Source organism: Palaemon carinicauda, chromosome 23 (genome assembly GCF_036898095.1).
Source record: "Palaemon carinicauda isolate YSFRI2023 chromosome 23, ASM3689809v2, whole genome shotgun sequence".
NCBI classification, from domain to species: Eukaryota; Metazoa; Arthropoda; class Malacostraca; order Decapoda; family Palaemonidae; genus Palaemon; species Palaemon carinicauda.
Genome location: NC_090747.1, coordinates 107,159,740 through 107,180,803, shown reverse-complemented (window position 1 = coordinate 107,180,803; position 21,064 = coordinate 107,159,740). Strand labels below are relative to the sequence as shown.

The window sequence follows — 21,064 nt, the reverse complement described above, 5'->3', positions numbered from 1 at the left end:
TGCATAACCGAACGGGCTGGAAGAAAACGATGACCGGAAGCTGAAGCCCACGCATATCTCAGGTCGCCGATTTCTCGGAGCTCACTTTTTCGAACGATTTTCAGCTCTCGTGGCCCACTGCAGTCGTTCTTTCGTGTCGTCTAACAGTTAGCTTGGTAAGCGAGTCATGAAGTTCAATTATCCAATCGGGAAAAATATAAACAAAGTAAACAGAGAAGCGTATAATAGGTACTGAAAAAAACGGCATCGTGCCTCTTTGCTGCCTCCCGGCAACTTGAATAGAAAACGAGGAGGGTTTGACCAAAAGCCTTAGCCCGCGACCCATGTTCAGCCAGTCAACCGGTGACCGTCGTTTGGGATAGACGTTCTCCCTCCTCTCGTGCAACGGCGTTGTGCTGCTCTCACAGTCTCTCAAAGTCTCTCAGCGCCAGAACGCCTTGCTTCCCCCTCTCTCTCTCCCACCCCTCAAACGGTCCTTTTCGTTCCCTACACTTTGTTCATGACCTCGATCTACTATCTGTGTAGGAAGGCCTGGTTCTTTAGAGGTGTGCTTGTTTACTACGACTTCTCACCGCACGAGGACCTCTGGGTGACGTGACCTCGCCAGAAAGGAGAGAGATTGCAACTTGGGGGTGGAGGTCACCAGTGCCTCTATTTTTTTTTAAAGTTCTGTGGTCAATTGCTTTTCTGAATTCCCTGCAAAGTCTCGCCACTCGCTGGGTCGCGACTCGCGAAGTCGGATAGAAAACGAGAAGAAGAAGAAGAAGCTGCTGCAGACAACTGAGGAGAGCTCGGAAGCGCCCTCAGTGCAAGTAGCTCGAGGTGACAGTGCTTCTTCGATGGAGGCTGTGTGCGAACGTGTGCGTCGTGTCGCCGTCATCAGTGATGACGACCACATAGTGCCCAATTGTGACGACCATATGAGTGAAACGCACGACCCTAACGCCCTTCAGTGGGCTTCTGTGTCCGTAAGTGTTTTCCTTTGGATTTTCATTTGGGGGAGGGAGGCGGGTGTCTGTCTGCATGGGCATTTACTATTCTCTCCAAAAGTTGCATTGAAATTGAATGGTGAGGGAATGCACAAAATGCTTAACTGTAAAATATAAAATTTAATTTTTCTCTGTGTCAAATTCAAAAATTACTGAGAACTCTGTTCAAATTTTTGGGCTTCTCTTTTTCAAATGCAACTGAGAAAATATTATCATGTTCTTCCAACTTATCTCACACATTCAGGAAATAAAAGTTTTAAACCAAACACAAAAATTTTCCAAACCGTTCGCATCATCATTCTGAAATCTAAATTAAATTTCGTGAAGAAAAATAACTCATTTAGAAATCATGCGATATTGTAATCATTATTAATAATAATTTATATCAAACGCAAGACAACTTTACCTACTCAAAAGGAAAACTTGACTATTACATCATTTGATTAGGATCTTTTTTTCTGGGTGGTGCAATTAATTTTCTATTTCAAATATATCTGATTACAAATTCAGTATACCGTTTTACTTTAGCTCTGTTCAGCACTCATTGCGTTAACATTGCATGCAATTGATGTTACTCTTGTCTTCCATCTTTAATTACTTCGTCGCTACAAAATCTGGGGTAAAAAGAGAATTCTTGGCCAATTATTGGTCAAGAAAACATTCTTAACACTCTTTACCTTATCAGGTGAAAAAAATGATAAGGCTGTAAAAGTTATCTAACGAGTTGTGATAATCAAGGTATGGGTCTTGCCGGTTGATTCTCTCTCTCTCTCTCTCTCTCTCTCTCTCTCTCTCTCTCTCTCTCTCTCTCTCTCTCTCTCTCTCTCTCTCTCTCTCTCTCAAAAGTTTACGAAAATAGGCAAGGATTTACCATAGTATAAAGAATCTATACAGTGGCTGAACTAATAATTCACCACACACACATATATATATATATATATATATATATATGTGTGTGTGTCTATTATGTACGTACAGCATGTATGCAAAAGTGTCCTTCACGGTCATTACGACACCGGGCAGAGTCATACAAGCGATAGATTCAAGATCAAATATATTTTTGTGGAAGACTTACAAATGATTGACGGACTGACATGTCACAGTCGACGTGTTGTAAAAATTGATGGATGATGACAATTTGAGTAAACCGTCACTAATCATTCATACTTTTTCTTCAAGTAAATCCTCCCTCTCTCTCTCTCTCTCTCTCTCTCTCTCTCTCTCTCTCTCTCTCTCTCTCTCTCTCTCTCTCTCTCTCTCTCTCAGATAAGGTGTTAGAAAGTTGAACCATCAGGTGGATGCGTAAATCTTACACTAATGTCGTTTGTTGGATTTGTGAAATGTAGCATTGCAAATTATTCTTTATGATTTCGTCAAGTTCGATTTTCTGGTCCACAAGTGATAATACTGTTATAAAACACATTGATATATAGTTTTGTGATTTTCCTAATGTGTATATTAAAAACTATGTTTTGAATAGTTCTAAAAGTTCCATTCAAAGATATTTCTCTCTCTAAGTTGTTTGCATTGAACTTTTTTTTTTAATACTCTACTCGTTGATTCGTTCGTAATAGACTTACATGCATAACTTGATATCATTTCTTCTATAATCCCGAGGAGGACTTGCTATCTATACATATACTATATAAATACCTGAATGTTATATATATATATATATATATATATATATATATATATATATATATATATATATGTCTATATATATATATATATATATATATATATGCGTGTGTGTGTGTGTTTGTATGTGTGCGTATACATACAGGTGATGCACATATCTCTCTCTCTCTCTCTCTCTCTCTCTCTCTCTCTCTCTCTCTCTCTCTCTCTCTCTCTCTCTATATATATATATATATATATATATATATATATATATATATATATACACTGTATATATCTACGTACTTGGTTATCTACCTATTAAGGGCATTGTGCAAGCAATAATCATTTCGCTCCTCTTTTTCCGGTAACCAGCCTTCTAAAAAAAAATTCACTCCTGTTAATGTCTTTGTCATTACATAGAAACAGTATCGGTGTCAATGCCAGTTTAAAGAGGAATAATTAGAGTCGTTATTCTTCATTTCTCTGTATTTACCTCTACCTTCTCCCCCCCCCCCCCCTCTTGGACGTGGCATTTCCGATTATCAACAATGCACATTTGACTTAACTTTCTTCTAATGCAGTGACAACAATAACATCATCATCCGGTGTTTATGTCTTTTTGTGCTGAGTCTTTGCTTTTTGTTTTGAATGTTGTTTCCCTTTAAATTATTTTTGCTTCTGAGATATGAAAATTGATCTACTCATTTATATAGGGAAAAAACAAGTAAGCTACTGGCAAGCGTTACTTTGACATACACTTCAGTGATTCGACAGCTCATTTCTCTCTCTCTCTCTCTCTCTCTCTCTCTCTCTCTCTGTGTTATCGGTTACCGTTACAGCTAAAATAAGTTACGTCGCATTCGCATAGGGAAATAGCTTTAACGTCTTGTTATTGTTACAAAATATTTTCCCGTTTTAACGCAAATAACCGGAAATATGCATCAAAAGTATGCCAATCAATACGATTCAGTCCGCAAGATAATATCCATTACTCACTGATTGATAAATAAGATGCAATTTAAATTCGAATACTTTTCATATCCTACTGCAGATATCTCTCTCTCTCAATTGAGTAGGCCTACCCTACGCTTAATATAACTAACGCAAAATATAGTTTAAACCAATAGTCTATTATCACTGGCAATACTAATCAAGAGCACGTGCTTAACCATACTTTCCGCAATACGTTTTTTACATCCTGTCGTGGCATGCTCCTTTACTCGAATTTAATTGGCGGATATAAGCGCAATTGTGATACTTTCCCACGCGTATGGTTATCCTTACGGATGTCCGGCCTGACGTTAGCCCTTTTCCACTATTGTAATTCGGTGAATATTATTTTAACAGATTACGATGACTTGGCATTACGTGGAAGGGAATATAGCGATTAGCATTAATTGGACCACGCGCGTGCTCTTTTACTGTATATGTATATATGTGTATATATATATATATATGTGTGTATATATATATATATATATATATATATATATATATATATATATATATATATATACATACATACATATACATACACACACAAGTATAAGTATATGTCACAAGAACACGTAATGCTCAGATACAATAAAATCGCAAGAAAATATTAATACAATGTGAATCCTGACCAGCTGTCTTCATTTTTATTTTCTTAGATATCACCTGATGATGTCTTGGAAGTAAATATAAGAAAAACCCGGTCAGGGTTCACATAATATTTTCATTATTCCTTGTGGTTTTCTTACATGCATATATACAGCATATACACATATACATACACAATCTAAAATTATTTCCCCTCTTGTAGGAAGTGTCTCTTCCCGGTTTCCCTCAAGTATGACTTGGGATTAGGTTGCCACTCCACGCTCTATACCACGGACGTTCAAGGGTGTTCATGTGCCAACGACGTCTGGCATTTCTTGTTGGTCAGCCATCCGGTTACAGACCACATCAAACTCGGAAGCTAAGGGTAAATTGAAATGATTTTGAATAATTCTAATATATTTTTTCCTTTCTGCAAGTGTCTGACTATCTTACTAATATAGTCTAGATAACTGATTCTAGCAATCATACCCCTTTCTTAAATGGCCTCTTTGCAAACGCGATAGCTCCTGCATATTCAACGGTAGCTATTGTACCCTTCCAGAAAGTTATTGCAGGCGTAACAAGACCATTGTGGCCTTTACAACAGCTCTCAAATTCGGCCCCTGCACTGATGCTGTAGAACGCCTTTGTTAATTCGATTCGAATTAAAGTCGTTCTCCTCTGAAGCTGAATGGTAGATGCTACTAGCTTCTTAAATGAGATTGACGTCTCTATTGCCACTAGTAACAAGATGTGCTTCCGTATTACTTTCGTTCTCGAGGGGTTTTCCCCTTCTGACTTCAGATTTCAATTTAAATGGCAATGCAATAAATACCGTGGCGATGCGCGATTTACTTGCTGAAGCCTGGTTGGATAATGTAAATGGTTCATCCAAATATTGGCATTAGAAGTCATTTCGCACTGATTCGTATCTTATTTATTTAGGGAGAAAATAACTGCTAAGAAAAACTAGTATTTGGTTCACATATTAGTTACTGTCAAATCTTCTTACATGCTGCAGGTATAATAACCTTCATAATTACTACAGTAAATATATGTACACACACACACATATATATATATATATATATATATATATGTGTGTGTGTGTGTGTGTTTCCGTGTGTATTTATATGTACAAATATAGTGTGTATGTATATATATATATATATATATATATATATATATATATATATATATATATATATATATATAATAAACATACAATGTTACAGGCCTGCGTGTACATTTCCCATGCATTAACCCCGTCGGTTACTTCATCTGTCATTTGCCTCCAATTACTCCATCAGACGATTTCTCTTCCAGCAATATAAACCTGTTTGGGGAAACAATCCTAAGATTTTCTATCAATCTTTCCTCACTTGCCCGAGGGTCCGGACATTCCATGAATTTTACGTCTCACGAGATAACTACAAAAAAAAAGTTTTTTCTTTTTCATATTTCAAGACGGTTAGAGAGATGTGTTTTATTGCTAGATAATTTTGTTACTGCAGGAATCCGTTAGACATAACTTCAGGATGTGGGAATTGTAATGATTAAAAATTTACATTGTAAAGTCGAATATATATATATATATATATATATATATATATATATATATATATATATATATATATATATATATAAATATATTTATATAGGCCTATATATATACATACACACACACACACATATATATATATATATATATATATATATATACATATATATATATATACTATATATATTTTACCATAGTTTATAAATACTGTATATCTTCATGGGCCACGCTAAGCAATTTTCATGTACCAACCCATTTCTTGACCTTTTCATTCAGTTTTTTTGTTTACCTCGCCAAATCTGAATGTCTCTCATATATACCCTTTCATTACTCGTTGTTGACGACACCTGCTGTCAGTGACAAATCCATTCAAGAATTTCTACTTAAAGAAAGCATACTCACTCCTCGTCTGTTCGAACCTTATCCCCTCAAAAACACGTTTTAAGATGATCCTTGAAAGCGTCCAAATGGAAAAGAGATTACTGTATTATAATAGCCGCAGGTACGGGGAGCCACAGCCAGCCAGCCACCCCGAGGCGGCCGACCGATTTTATGAATGAATCAGAGCTTCCAGTGGTGGTAGTGGTCTATTGCACAGGTGTTATCCCCAGGGTGCTGAATGAATGGCAGGGCGGGGAAAAGCCACTACGGACTTCCCTTCAAGAATTTGATAAACGATTCATCAGTTTTTTTCCCCCATCTTGAAGTTTAGCCGTTTTCACACCGAATAATCGACGAGAACTCCACAAGTCTTATACTTTTTAACACGAATAACACTTTTAGATTACATGAAGAATCTATCAATTTAATAAACAATTATAGTTGATTTTACTATTGAGGTTTACCAGGGGTTAAAATGTCATGGAGATTAGCCCACGATCTGAGATACTGTTTATATTTTTTTTTTTTTACCTAATGGAAAAATCTTCGTCCTTCAAATATTATAAAGTGCACGAGTCGAGCTGCCTTTTAAAGAGACATTTTTACTATAAAATGATAAAAAATAAGATTCTTGGACCTTGTTTCAATTTCCGTAATGATAATTCTAGTTCAGTTTAATGTCCTACCAAGTGTCCGCTTCGAAACTTAGTAAACAAAAACTAAGCCAAACGGACAAATTCCTTAGCGGCGCCAGTATTTATGAATGAATTACTCCTCGTCTAGGCATGAATGAACAAGGTACTTTTAATCCTCAAAATTTACCTGGCCTGACCTGACCCTGCACACCTGAATGTCCCGAGGCAAAACACGTGTGTTTGCGAAATGCTTGTTTTGGATTTCGAGTTGTTTCATTGTAACCAAAGCCGAGCACAGTTTGGAGGTCCGCATGAATGAGATGAACTTCCGGTATTTCAAGATAAACTGGCCCTTAACGATCAGCGAAAATTCTTTGTCAAATGACCAGTGGAACCCCCGATGGTCCTAACGATTAGCAATTAGGGATCAGAGGGGATTAAAGTGTCATCCCTGATTACCAAGAGATTTTGGGGGTGTTTTAGGAGATTCCGTATCTATTGACTTCTCCGAGAACAAAAGAATGGCGAGAGATGGGGAGCGATTGCCAGCTGTCCTTTTAACTTAGGCGCCAATCTATTTTCTCGCTTCGTTTATGACCATTCATTAGGTGATGTCGATTTGGATTTAACAAGTGCGGGAGGAGTTTACAGTCTTGCATTTTCTTTCATAGGGCTCAATACTACGCATTATTTTAGTTCTTATTCCGACGCTATGACCAGATTATGGGATGATAGAGGATTTGGGGAATTTTTGAACTTGAAACATTTTTTTTAACTGATTGACAGGTCTGATTTTATAGTTTATATGCTACAGATCTAATTACAATCGTCATTGATTATATTTGCGTTTTTTTTTATCTTTTTTTAATTCATTCTTACATATTTTTTTCAACCACACTTGACTGCTTTCCCCGCCAGACCCTTTGGCTTCTACCATTATGTTTCTTCAATTACGGCTCAGCTGAGCTAATAAGGATTATCATTATCATAAACAGAGATGGGCAGCTATTTTGACTTTCTTCCACCTTTTTCTTATAGCATGCAAGGCTAATGGAACGAGGAATTTAGCCATGGCTATACAAACCGGACTATTTCCATTGCTAATCTTAAAATAATGACGATAGTTACACTATGATAATAACTGCTGATCATTAAAACTTTCGGAATATACCCATAATAGACACGTGTGTTCACTAATAAATGAATTATTTAAACAGCTAAGCTAAATTAGAAAATAAGTATTATGCATTTTAAACATATCTTGTTACTAAATATAAAATTTTCTCATAAGGGGGATTTTTGTGTTCTTTTGATAATAATGATACAGTGCCACTTCGGAAAATAATGCTGAGGATTAATCTCAATTCAATGTATAATAACAGGGCACTGTTTAAAAACTGAATATAATCTGTCTTAAGCATTTAAGATTTTATGATATAGGTGATTTTTGTGTTATGAAAATAATGATACAGAAGGCGGAAAATAATGCTGAGGATTAATATATTTCTAATGTATAGTAATCATCATCATCTCTTCCCACGCCTATTGATGCAAAGGGCCTCGGCCAGATTTCGCCAGTCGTCTCTATCTTGTGCTTTTAAATCAATACTCCTCCATTCATCATCTCCTACTTCACGTTTCATAGTCCTCAGCAATGTAGGTTTGGGTCTTCTAACTCTAGTGCTTTGTGGAGCCCAGATAATGTATACTAATAATACTTTAAATGATTATCGAAATACAAACTTAATACACAGCATTACATAACATTTCTTTTTTATTCCATTCAAGGCTGAGCTGGACAAATACCTGCCAAACCTGCAAGAGGCGTCGGTTCAACCCAGAAGGGACTCTGCCTCCCAGATTGATGAATTTTTCGAAGTTGAGGATCCAACAGCAACCGCGTGGATGAACAGAAGAGGAGCAGGTGGTGGGGTAGGAGGAGGAGGAGGTGGCGGAGGAGGAATTCCTGTAGGTACGGCCAATGCCAACACCTACGTTTCCCCCGTCAGCCTTCGAGATGCCCAAGACGAAGACGTCTTCATCAAGCCGGAGCCGATGCCCATACCCGTAGACCCGCTGAAATTCAATATGTGGGAGGATGTGACGAGTTCCATTAGCCATCTAGACCCCGACATTCCAGACCCGAACTGCACGCATTACGGTTCGATGCCCAGCAGGCTAGATCATCACCACCAGTCGTCGCTGTCGACGGAAATCAACATCAAACTAGAGGAACCGGCCTTCACGCATTGCAACCTCTCGGCCGAATTGCCAAAGCTACTGTCGACGCCTTCCCCGCCCCCTCTCATAATGCCGCCTAGGCTTCCTCCTATGACATTCACGCCCACTCCAACCACCCCGCATCCCGCCTTCAGATTTCCAAACAGCAGTCCCATGTTTGTGCCCGGGAGGGCGAGCATGCCACCCACTCCGCCCGCGTCCGATCAAGGATCGCCGGCGGATCACCATTACCGACGCACGCCCCCTCCACCCTACGTCATGCCACCCTCCTGTATAACCACGACGGGTGTCAGCTGTAGTACTGTCTGTACAACTAGTATAGGCAGCGGGCGTGCCGTGGGCGGCACTCATTCCACAATGGCCTCTTCCCCCTCTATTCCATCCACTCTTCTGAATGAGGCCGTTCCAATTCCAAAGTACTCCAGGAGGAATAACCCGGAATTGGAAAAGAGAAGAATCCATCACTGTGATTTTCCAGGTAAGCATGTCACTCTCTCTCTCTCTCTCTCTCTCTCTCTCTCTCTCTCTCTCTCTCTCTCTCTCTCTCTCTTATAAAGATTAATAAAATGTTCAATACTGCTCATAAGCAACTTCATTCAAAAAATTATATTCAATAACAGGCATCCATGGTCTTGAAGATATCATATCTGATCTTCCATTATTCGAAAAACTACTTAACTCTAAAATATCCATATTATCTTTTTTTCAGGATGTACTAAAGTTTACACGAAGTCTTCACATCTAAAAGCGCACCAGAGGATCCACACAGGTAAGAATTGTGAGAGCTTCTTATTCCTGTATTTGCCTTATTTTTCTTGTGCTTGCGTTAAGGAATAAGTTACATGCTGGACGAGTCTGTACGTTTGAATTTTGAATTTCGTAGCCTGTTTCAATTTATGGAATGATGAAACTGAAAGCGATGTTACGCACAAATAAACATACACATACAGTATATATGTATATATACATATATATAATATATATATGATATTTATATATATATATTTATATATATATATTTATATATATATATATATATATATATATATGTGTGTGCACTTGCTTATAACAATCGATTACTGTAAGACAGTTAAGTTAATAAAAACCAAATGAAATCATTCTTGCAATTCGGAGAGAACGTCTAGATTATTTTCTTCCATTAGTAAAAGTAAAGGGAATAGTGTTTAATTTGTCTAATTGAAAACTATGATTAAAAATCATGCAGTCTATCTATTACGAAAGGTTCGTATTAATTTCCGTAGATTTATTTGCATTTGGTCGAATTTGATATTTGGTGAGTACCCTATAGGAAAGATGGGACTCAGATATTTAGCCAGAACTGTGCTTTAGAAAGTTTAGAACCTAGACGATAACTTCATTAAAAGCCCTGTTTCCTTATGATGGTTGAAATATTCATTTCTATTCCTATTAGTATTCAAAGTGAATTATCTTCACCCGTCTTAGATATTATGTTTAATTAATGATAATACGATAATGATGGAATTATATAAACATATATCATGTCTCCGTTCGTATTATCATTAATTGAACAAAATATCCAAGACGGGTGAAGATAATTCACTTTGATTACTTATAGAAGTAGAAAAAGAACATTTCAATCAACATAAGAAAAAAAAGACTTGATTAAGTTATCGTGATTTAATTTTTCTTCAAATAAGCCACATATACACTTTAATATTGTAGTTGCTCTGCCAAGTCTTACTGCTTACACTTATTTCTAGTGGCGCTGAGGTTCGAATCCTTGGTCACGCCGGAATATTAATCATTAAAGGAATTTCCCTACGGGTCTGTGATACCGTGGCAGAGTGAATTCTATATTAAAGTGTAAGTGTGTCTTACTTATATATATATATATATATATATATATATATATATATATATATATATATATATAAATATATGTGTGTATATATATACATACATACATATAAATATATATGTATATATATACTGTATATATATATATATATATATATATATATATATATATATATATATATATATATTTATATATATATATAAATATATATATATATATATATATATATATATATATATATATACTAAGTATATAAATGAATGTGGTATAAATAGCTGACCGTTTTTTAAAAGACTAAATGTATTTAGAGACTTATGCTGCACGACTTGTTTTTTTTAGTTTGTCAGCATCCAGGTGAAATTCAGGTAAAAGTAGAAGAAAAGCGTTGCATTTCAGGAACATGAAGTCATAATTTATTAATAGCATACAGTTATTGGGCTTCCTTTTGTCTCCTTTTGATTTAATCTCAGGTACTACGCACGTAAAACATCCATAAATTCAGATAATTACACCCTGGGATTCATTTGCAACTCGTAAAATAATAAATTTTAAACAGATGTGGAATCCTGGGGGTAGAGAGAGTCCCAGATGGGAGGGGGGTGGATTGGCGAGAGGAGGGAGTCTGGTAATGAAAAAAAAAAATCCAGAATGTTTATAAGAAACCAATATTTTCACGCTCTTTTCTTGGTTTTCTAATATCTAATTAAAATATACAGTAGAGTTTAGTGAACCAAATAAATTTTTCTCTTCCCAATTTTACCAGTGTTCTTAGGGAAAGCTCTAGCATTGAAATCATGAATGAAAGTTAAGAAAAACGAAATGAATTTACGTTAGCTTCCAGCTGTGACCAAGGATTCGGACACGGGACAGCCAACCAATGAACGACGGCTGGAGTCTTCATTCACAATTTGAGTAGGCTGGCTGAGGTACGATGCTGTTCACATTCTTTTAAGACCTGTGTACCTGCGCACCTTTAGATGCAGTTGAAAGGGTCGTGGGGGGATGCTCAATGCATTTCGAAGATCGTAACGTCAACGAAAATATTATAAAATTATTCATATCAAATCTGCAAACTAAGAAGCGAATACGACCGTTAACTGAGTATATGTGATGCCGTAGGCCATGGATGGTGGATAGCAGCTCAACCGTGGGACGCTTCCATGTGACTATCAATAATTCATAAGCCCATAATAACTCCGATGGAAGCGTTTGTCTGGCCACGGTCACGGAGTCACGAGAGAGAGAGAGAGAGAGAGAGAGAGAGAGAGAGAGAGAGAGAGAGAGAGATGGCCTGCCATGAGACGGATGCACTTGCCAGTGAAAAAAAAAAATCTTTTGGTCTTTCGTAGCTGGAAGGCGTCTCTTCCTTAAAAGGGCTCAAACAACCAGCAGGACAGGCCGAAAGTCTTTGCAAAATCGGTAGTAGCCGCAGGTGCAGCTTTTGCGTTTGCTCGAGCCTTGGGGCATCGTGCCAGCATCCGATTGGATCTCGCCGATTACGTTAGACCAATAGGAGGCCAAATGTAATTAAGTCGGTCTTATCTTCTTCTGGGGCTTTAAGAGCTGACTGGCGCGTAGCGCGTGTATTGGAAAACCAGGGTTTTAAGAGAGAGAGAGAGAGAGAGAGAGAGAGAGAGAGAGAGAGAGAGAGAGAGAGTCATATACAATCTCAAAACTTTATTCCATTATAAAATTGTGCAACATTACAATATAAATTATTTACAGAGAGAGAGAGAGAGAGAGAGAGAGAGAGAGAGAGAGAGAGAGAGAGAGAGAGAGAGAGAGAGAGCACTGGTAGACTGGCATATTTGCTTTAGAAAACTTGAACTTAACGTATCATACCTGGCACGTTTGTTTAACAACCTAAAAACTTATCAATATCTAAAATATGCTTCAGAATAGGAAAGATGGAATGGAATTCCCGATTTGAGGGAGGAAGGGAGAGGGGGAGGGGAAGTTATGGTAAAGGGGGGGGGGGTGATGATGATTGCGAGGTTGGGGCACGTAAAGGTCACTTACTGGGGTCAACCGGCTGTGTTGCGAGAGGAGGAATGAGTGAAAAACGAAGAAAATAGCCTCGAAGGGAAGAAATAAAAAAGACGGGGAAAGAAGATACTGCCGTCATAACAGATATCACGCAATCATATAGTCTCCTTTACGCTGTTTTTTTTTTTTTTTTTTTTTTTTTTTTTTACAAATTGACAAATTTTTCTATAAAGGGAAAAGTGACCAAAATTACACAAGTTCTCTCTCTCTCTCTCTCTCTCTCTCTCTCTCTCTCTCTCTCTCTGCAAAATTTTCATTCACTTTCATTACACATCTTCGTCAACGTAATCAAGTCTATACAATACAAGCATCTGTGTATTGTGCAGAAGTAAATATAAATGAAAAATGACTGTGTCCTGGTCTACCATCGAGTCGATTTACTCCAAAATTTATTCTATTTAGATCTGACATCCTTGCAAACTATGCTAAGTTTATTCCTCATTATTAGCCTAAGTAAATTATCTGAGAGGCTTTGACAGTGCTAAATTACCGTTGAGTTTATTCTAATACAGCTTTGTCGATGGTTAAAATTTCCTCAATATTTATTCAGCTTTCACGGCGTATTTGTCTCTGAGAAAGTGCGTTGAATCATACGAGGTTACTGGGTTTTGTCAGTGAGTAAATTCCTCCCAGAATTTAGAGCGAATCAAATGTTGACAACTTGAAATGGCCAGCGTTACCGAGCCATGACCGAAAGATGCGCGGTGCATGACCAGCACACCTTTAATACTTTTTGTAGACCTTTATAACTTTATCCTCTTAAAAATTTGTCGTAAAAACGGTGAAAATCCTGGAATAAATGTTGCCAGGCATTTACCGTTTTAAAAACGCATATATTGATGTAAAGGAGTGATATTACTGTCATAAATTCTTAAAATATAACAAAGTATGGTAAAACTACGGTCGCCTGTATTTTACTGAAATACAGCAAAGAATAGTATATTCTTGCTGGTAATTTCCGATTAATATTACAGTTTTTTAAGCGTATTAAACAGTTTAGCAAATAAAAAATTGCTGTGTTTTCATGGCTCGTGAGAGATTATTCAGGGATTCGGTTGCTGAAATGTTCTTGATGGACTTGCCATACGGGTTTATTCTTAATTACTTGACGGAAAACAAATAATATCACAGGTAAACAGCAAACAACATATCAAAATATGATCATAGTTTGCATTACTGATCTATTATCTCTCATCATTATCAATGTCCTCACAAGAGCAGAAAAAAACGTCATTACCCGTCTACAGTAACTATAAATACAAAACTATGATTAATGCGGCCTAATAGTTACAATAATTGAATCTTATAAAGCTCGGGATGAAGAATCAGTGGCCCAAAACAAATAAGGAGTCGAGTCAAGCCTTGGAGAAGACGATACCAAACAATGAAGAGGTCACTGGTAGTTATTGCTTCGGGGGTGGGGTTCTAAGGGGGAGAGGGTTATGGGAAGGGGATAGACATTCAGTTGGCTGCCGTCCACTCTCTTGTCCTGGAGGGTGAGTGGCTGGTTGCTTTGCTGGCAGGCTCATAAGATGGAACAGGTTTATTGTTTTTTTTTTTTTTTTTTGTCTTTTTTTTGGGGGGGGGGATATCCAAAAGAGCAAGAGTCCGTGCTGCTATATAATCAGCTTAATATGACACGAACAAGTCAATCTCAGATCTCTTCTACCCACTTCGAAAATGGTGTTTCAATGTAGCAAACTTTCCCCTTTTCTTAATGAGACAGAATTTTCGTTATTATTGACATAATAAAGGGTAAAAATATTAAGCACAACATGTACGTGAAACCATTCAGGGATATTTAAGAGAAGAGACACTTAATGTGAATGTTTTCTGTTTACTGATGGAAGCGTTCCAAAGCTAAGGTTTTCTGAATGGATAACCGGATTTGCACCATCCTCCCTCGTACAGGACTTTCATTCTTAAGTTGATTTTTTTTTGGAGCTTGGGGGCAAGATCTTGCTCTCGGTTGGCCTGTGAATGGAGCTTGGAGGACAATCATTTTTTTTTATTGTTTTGAGAGAGAGAGAGAGAGAGAGAGAGAGAGAGAGAGAGAGAGAGAGAGAGAGAGAGAGAGAGAGAGAGAGATAGTACCCCAGGGGGTCAAAGTCTCCACCCCAAATATGCCGGTCAAGTGCATAGGTGTCCTGACCGCTGTTGGGGTTTTTATGGAGTTCCGTATTAGGTTGTGGTCATGGCCATAAAAGGAAGAGGGCGGAGCTGCTGGCCATTGAGGAAAGTGGGTGTGGGCTTACTGCACTGGCCACGGTACGCCCACCCTTCACACCTTGCTAGGTTCATTCATAAAATTTTTGGCTCATTTGTTTACAATCCAGTCATCGGAACACTTGATGTGGTCTCGACTTCGACGTGAAGTTATGCTCTTGGCTTCTGAATTGGAGCTGACTCAGCCGTAAAAGGCAGCAAAGAATGTTTTTCTCGTTTTAACTCAAATAGACATATTATTCAATTAAAAGATATTCGCGAGGTATCTCCTATTTTGCGACAATATTATGTGAAGTGTTGTTGATTATCATGGTAATAAACGTAAGATTAAAGAACGTCTCAGATCTCTAGCATGTAACTGGTTTCTTCACATACTCGCGTACATAATTTCAGGTCTTCATGATTTATTTAATTGATTATATCTTAGTTTCCTTAAATTTACATATGTTTTCTCTTCTTTGCAGGAGAGAAGCCCTACAGGTGTCACTGGCCCGAGTGCCAATGGAGGTTCGCCAGGTCGGACGAACTGACGAGGCACTACCGCAAGCACACAGGTGCCAAGCCCTTCAAGTGCAGAGTTTGCGAGAGGTCCTTCGCGCGCTCTGACCACTTAGCCCTTCACATGAAGAGGCATATGCCCAAGCCGCAAAAATGAAGGACTTTAGGTAGTAGGCTTTAGAGTTAAGGTAAAAATGTGTTAATGCATATTCTTCAAGTTATCCACTATTTTTTTCCATACGTATTTATTCTTTTTATACTTAGGATTATAACTTGAATTTTGAACGCTTAGAGTATGCGGGCAGCCATTATAATGTAGTTAATTTGTTTTTCTTCTCTGAAGGAGAACCGAGTCGGGCTTAAACGCCTATCTGTACTAGTGTCATTTTTTGTGCCATTTCTTTTTATCAAAGACGCACTTCCTACATACATATATTACTAGAAATTTTATATTTCTTTTAACGAATCGGAAGTTTCATCCAAATAAGTTAATTTCATTTGACTTAAATGTTTTTACCCTCGATTTCTTTCAACAGAAATATATAACGCTTGAACGATGCCAATTCTTTTGCATTATATTATAATTGCAATAAGAAAATATTTATTTCTTTTTTACTCAGATATGATTTCTTTTAAAAACTTCCGTTTTTTTCGAAAAGAGTCGGATAATCGCCACTATAACTTGGGCAACAGCCCGCAGTTCCAGGTCCATCCAATTGTAGCTCGAATGGCAAATAGCTTCAAGTTGCAAATTAACAGGTTATGGAATTTTGTATTGACAGTTACTTTACCCAAGTATGTATCTATGTATCCCGAACAATTTCACAATTCTCAGAAGTGTCGTGTCAATGTTTACTGACATTTGCTGCTTCATGATTTCTACCAAGTGTGTTGTTAAGTCTTCCTGAACGTTTTATGATTCTCATTATTATTTTTATTGTCAAAATCTGTCGTCAGACAAGTGATTCATCTAGTGATCAATTTAAGACAGTATTGGCACACATCGTCATTGGTTAGCTTTTTTTTCACGTGGCATTATGTAATTGAAAGGAATTTTAAAAGAACAGTTTGTTGTTTGAATAAGATAGCATTTTAAACACTTATTATTCTGAAGTCAGGTCTTTTATGCTTACAATGTCTGTGAACAACCGACTGACTTCAATCTCAAATTAGATATCACTAGTTTTCCAAATAAATATTCGGCTTCAAAACTTATTAAACCGAGTCCACGAGCTTTGTACTTTGAAAACATCTCTAACTAAGAGCTTTCATTTGAGTAATCGAATTTCCAATTAAGTGTTACGCTTTGACTTCATATTCATTCATTAATTTCTTCTTTCATATTGTGTTAGAATTCAATTTGTTGGTTACCTAACACGAAAGGGTCTAAGTTTCTTTCTGTTTTTGTTGAGTGTTCTTCTGTGCCTTGACTCTGAAGAAGCCCCGTGCCATAAGAAGTGCCATCTACATGTATAGTATTTATAGAAACTGTTTTTACTTCCCAATGCGCCCATTAAGATGTTTCCACTGTTTTGTTTTCCCTCAAGAATGCATCCTTACCCCGTAAGGGTCGCATTCACCCCGACTATTGTGCCAAAACTATTCGTGATACGAGTGCCTTAAGTTATACGCTGTAATGGGAATGATGTCTTCATAGTTTTAAGGTTACGCCGTTATGTCTTCTTTGTGATCTTTTGAAGTGTATGTCATAAAGGCTAGACAGTAAACTAACAATTTTCTTAATTGTTTTGAAGGCGATGTCTGTCCTTAATTGCTTTGAAAGAGATTCATTAAAAAAAAACAATTTTCTTTCTTTTTGTAAAAAAAGAAAATTCAACATATCTTAAATGCGTTCGGTTTCGCAATGCCTATGACATGTATTGATAACTATGACATGTATTGATAACTAACTCTGTACTGAAATTTAGAAGATATACGGCTATTTATGTGTTGTAACTGGAATTGATGTTAAAACAGTCTTGTGCCATGACAGGGAATGAATGGCTTATATAAATGTAATTGCCTGAATCTGGTGTAAACAGAGTCCTCCTTTTATGTCCACATAATCCAGTTTGCTAAGAGTCTCGTGATATATTCTATTTTACTCCTATCAATAGATAACGACATAATATTGATTTAAGTGTTTTAAAATTACAATCTTAGTAGATAATTCATTGTATATTTGCCTGTTTATAGGCACTTTAACATGTAAAGTGGAAATCAATGAACCCTTGAGTATCTGTGTTTGCTGATAAAAAAAGGATAATGGTTTATACCTTACTGCAAACTAAGGGATTGAATATTGTTATCATTGATTCATTATCTCGAATTGCCACTGAGTTTTTTAAGTCTTGAATTTCTAGTGTTTGATCTAAATTTCAAAGTAATTGTTTTCCCTCATGTCTTTAATTATATATTTTTGTTTCATGTCATGAAACTGCCCGTAAATTTCCTCATGCTTCAAATTACCTCAAATTTTTTAGCATGTCTTCAACTACCAAAAACCTTCTCATCCTAGGATTCGCCAAAATTCGCCGCATTAATCAAAGTTTTGTATTTATATCTTGAATTACTAATGTATCCAAATAATGACAATAAATTCTCCATTACTGCACACTTCAAACTATGATTGTTCTTCAATCATACATGAAGAAGTCCTGTGAAATCTTGAAGAAGTGATAAAGAAAATTAAAATACCCGTTACAAGTGGCCTTTTCCCCAGTGTCTTCTGGCGATCAAAATAATTATAACTCAGTGGCAAAGATGAGGACGCCAACCAGGCATTACGCCAATAGTTCAAGCTCATTGGAGGCATTAATATGGTAAAAAAAAAGTATTGTATTGTCCTGTGTTATCTTTATATTTTGAGTTTATCTGTCAAGTGTTTTACAACAGAATTTTTTTTCCCTGTAATCTGTGTTGTGATTCTGGCTCAAGGAGCCGCTGTATTGGATTAACATTGAATAAGAGGAATTGTACAAAGCGGTGTTTTATCAATTCCCGCACCACTTGGTAATGAGCTTTATATTATTACTGTTGTATGTACGGTCATCGCCCCCTTTCACGCTGGCAGGTCCAGTAGGGGGCGCTGTCCCCCTTCCCCCTTTTATTTGCTCTATGGCATCCTTCACAGCCTCACTGACGAGTGTCCAGCTTTCCAAAGCCTTCGTGTCAATGGTCGTGCTGTGTGTTTTGCCCATCTTTACTTTATCCTTTCTCTCATTTGAATATCAAACTGATTTTTTCATTTCTCTCTTTAAACTGTCGCTCCGGTTAATAACAAGCGATTTTCCTTTTTCATTTCTCTCTTTACACTTTCACTCCGGTTAATAACAAACTATATTTCCTAGCATACTTTTTACTCAATATTAATATCAAGCGTATTTTTAATTTCGTTAGGTTTCACAGGGAAGTTAATTCTAATTTCGATTATCAATCACACGAATTGCACATGCATGCATACTTTCAAGGATATTACTATCTTTAACTCTTCACTTTCTCCCTTTTCCTATCTAATCTTTCAAAAATACCAATAACGATGACTTAGTGTTATCAATTTTAATTCTTAATCCCCCCCAAACATGATAGTTTAAAGACCAGTTAATTATCTCATTTCAACACACTAATGAAAAGTTTAGAAAAAATAAATACTAAATTTAAAGCAACTTTTGGCCTTAAATTATTAACTTTTAGTCTCCCTAAATTTTCATTGTCTTTTGAATTCCTATCTGAGTAGAAAAAAACGGAAAAACTAAAAAACAAAAATGACTGTCAACCTTTGTTAATGCTTAGCTTTTAGGTGCTTTTTTGTGATGTATTTTTACCACCCCGCTAACTGGTGTTGGGTCTAGATGTAAACGTTATTAGTATAATGTTGTGTTTTAAGGATAGCATTAGAGCTTTATTATTTAATCCCCCTCTCTCTATCTCTCTCTTTCTATCTCCCTTCCATTTTCCTTCGTACATTTTCCTCCTTTTTTTTCTGTGGGCTGCACAAAGGGAGCTCGAGCTCTCCGGAATTAGCGACCTTGGCACGAGAGGCTAAATATTTTTTTTTTAAATCCTCTTTTTGTTGATGATTTTTCCATTCCCTCATTTTTTCCCCATCATCCCATTATTATTGTTTGTTTGTTTATCTATTATCAGCATGACGTGACAAGCACCGCCGTGACGTACTCCGTCCCCACCATATCTTAATTTCCTTTGGAATAACATGCCATTGACACTTCAAGCTTATGTTGTAAAGCCTGAAGTAAATGGTAAAAAAAGTTAATTTTTCTTTAATAATGGGACGAGAGTTGCATCACGTGGTTGCGTTGTATAAGTTGTCATGTAATACCCCGGGTTCCGTTTGCGGAGAAGCAATGCCCTGGTCGCGACTCCCCTGCGAAGGAGAGCATCAGAAGGGCACGCTGACCGTAAGGAATACGTCCGGGGGGAAGCCGACGTCTCAGTGGCCTTCTTGAATCCCCAGGAGAAGGCCCACATGAGGGGTCGGCCCCTTCCCCGCCAGGTGCTGTTTAAAAAAGCCCAAATGTTGTATCATAATTATTATTATTATTCTCTCACTGCGTTCCGTTATATTGTAAAATTTTTGTTGGCTGAGCTGCCCAAAGGTAGCCCCCCTGATGTATATATTTCATAACATTTGTAATTTTAATACCGTTTCATAGATAAATTTATTTTCTAGCAAATGCTTGTATTTTTTTCAATACCCTTCCTTGTTCGTGTCTGTGTCATTAAAGATATGGATAATAGAATTACCATTGGTATGTACTGTATATTCACGAAAGACAGAACAAGAAAATTAATAAAAAGTGGAATCAAAACAATAAAAAAGTATAACAAGAAATTAATGCGATAATTCATATGAAGCATACACACACATATATATATATATATATATATATATATATATATATATATATATATATATATATATATATATATATATATATATATATATATTGTTATTACTACTTACTTAGCTACAAACCTAGTTAGAAAAGTAGGCTTCTTTAAGCCCTAGGTCTCCAACAGGGAAAATAGCCCAGTTAGGAAAAAAAATAACGAAATAAGCTACAAGAGAAGTAATTAACAACTAATAGAAAAATAGTAAAACAAATTCATACATAAACTATAAAAATTAGAAAAAAAAAACAAGAGGAAAAGAAATAAGATAGAATAGTGTGCCCGAGTGTACCCTCAAGCAAGAAGGTGGAAGGCCATGGTACAGAGGCTATGGCACTACCTAAGACTAGAGAACTATGGTTTGATTTTGGAGCGTCCTTCTCCTAGAAGATCTGCTTACCATAAATAAAGTCTCTTCTACCCAAACCAAGAGGAATGTAACCAATGAACAACTACAGTGCATTAGTTAACCCCCTTGGTAATCTCAGTGTTGTCAGATGTATGAGAACAGAGGAGAATATATAAAGAATAG

The 21,064-nt window shown here is 36.8% G+C and overlaps 1 protein-coding gene across 1 annotated transcript; it reads left to right on the top strand.

Annotated features, from left to right (window-relative positions):
- Positions 1-209: 209 nt before the first annotated feature.
- Positions 210-18,503, top strand: LOC137617356 (Kruppel-like factor 3). The gene is made up of 4 exons (XM_068347378.1): positions 210-968; positions 8,559-9,489; positions 9,721-9,780; positions 15,588-18,503. The coding sequence occupies exons 1-4, from the start codon at positions 840-842 to the stop codon at positions 15,776-15,778; spliced, it is 1,311 nt and encodes a 436-aa protein (XP_068203479.1). The 5' UTR covers positions 210-839; the 3' UTR covers positions 15,779-18,503.
- Positions 18,504-21,064: the final 2,561 nt, after the last annotated feature.

Excerpts from the sequence above, each read along its gene's own strand:
- LOC137617356 (XM_068347378.1), top strand. The coding sequence starts at position 840 with ATGGAGGCTGTGTGCGAACGTGTGCGTCGTGTCGCCGTCATCAGTGAT. Across the intron at positions 969-8,558 it reads TTCAGTGGGCTTCTGTGTCC|GCTGAGCTGGACAAATACCT; the intron begins GTAAGTGTTTTC and ends ATTCCATTCAAG. Across the intron at positions 9,490-9,720 it reads CCATCACTGTGATTTTCCAG|GATGTACTAAAGTTTACACG; the intron begins GTAAGCATGTCA and ends TCTTTTTTTCAG.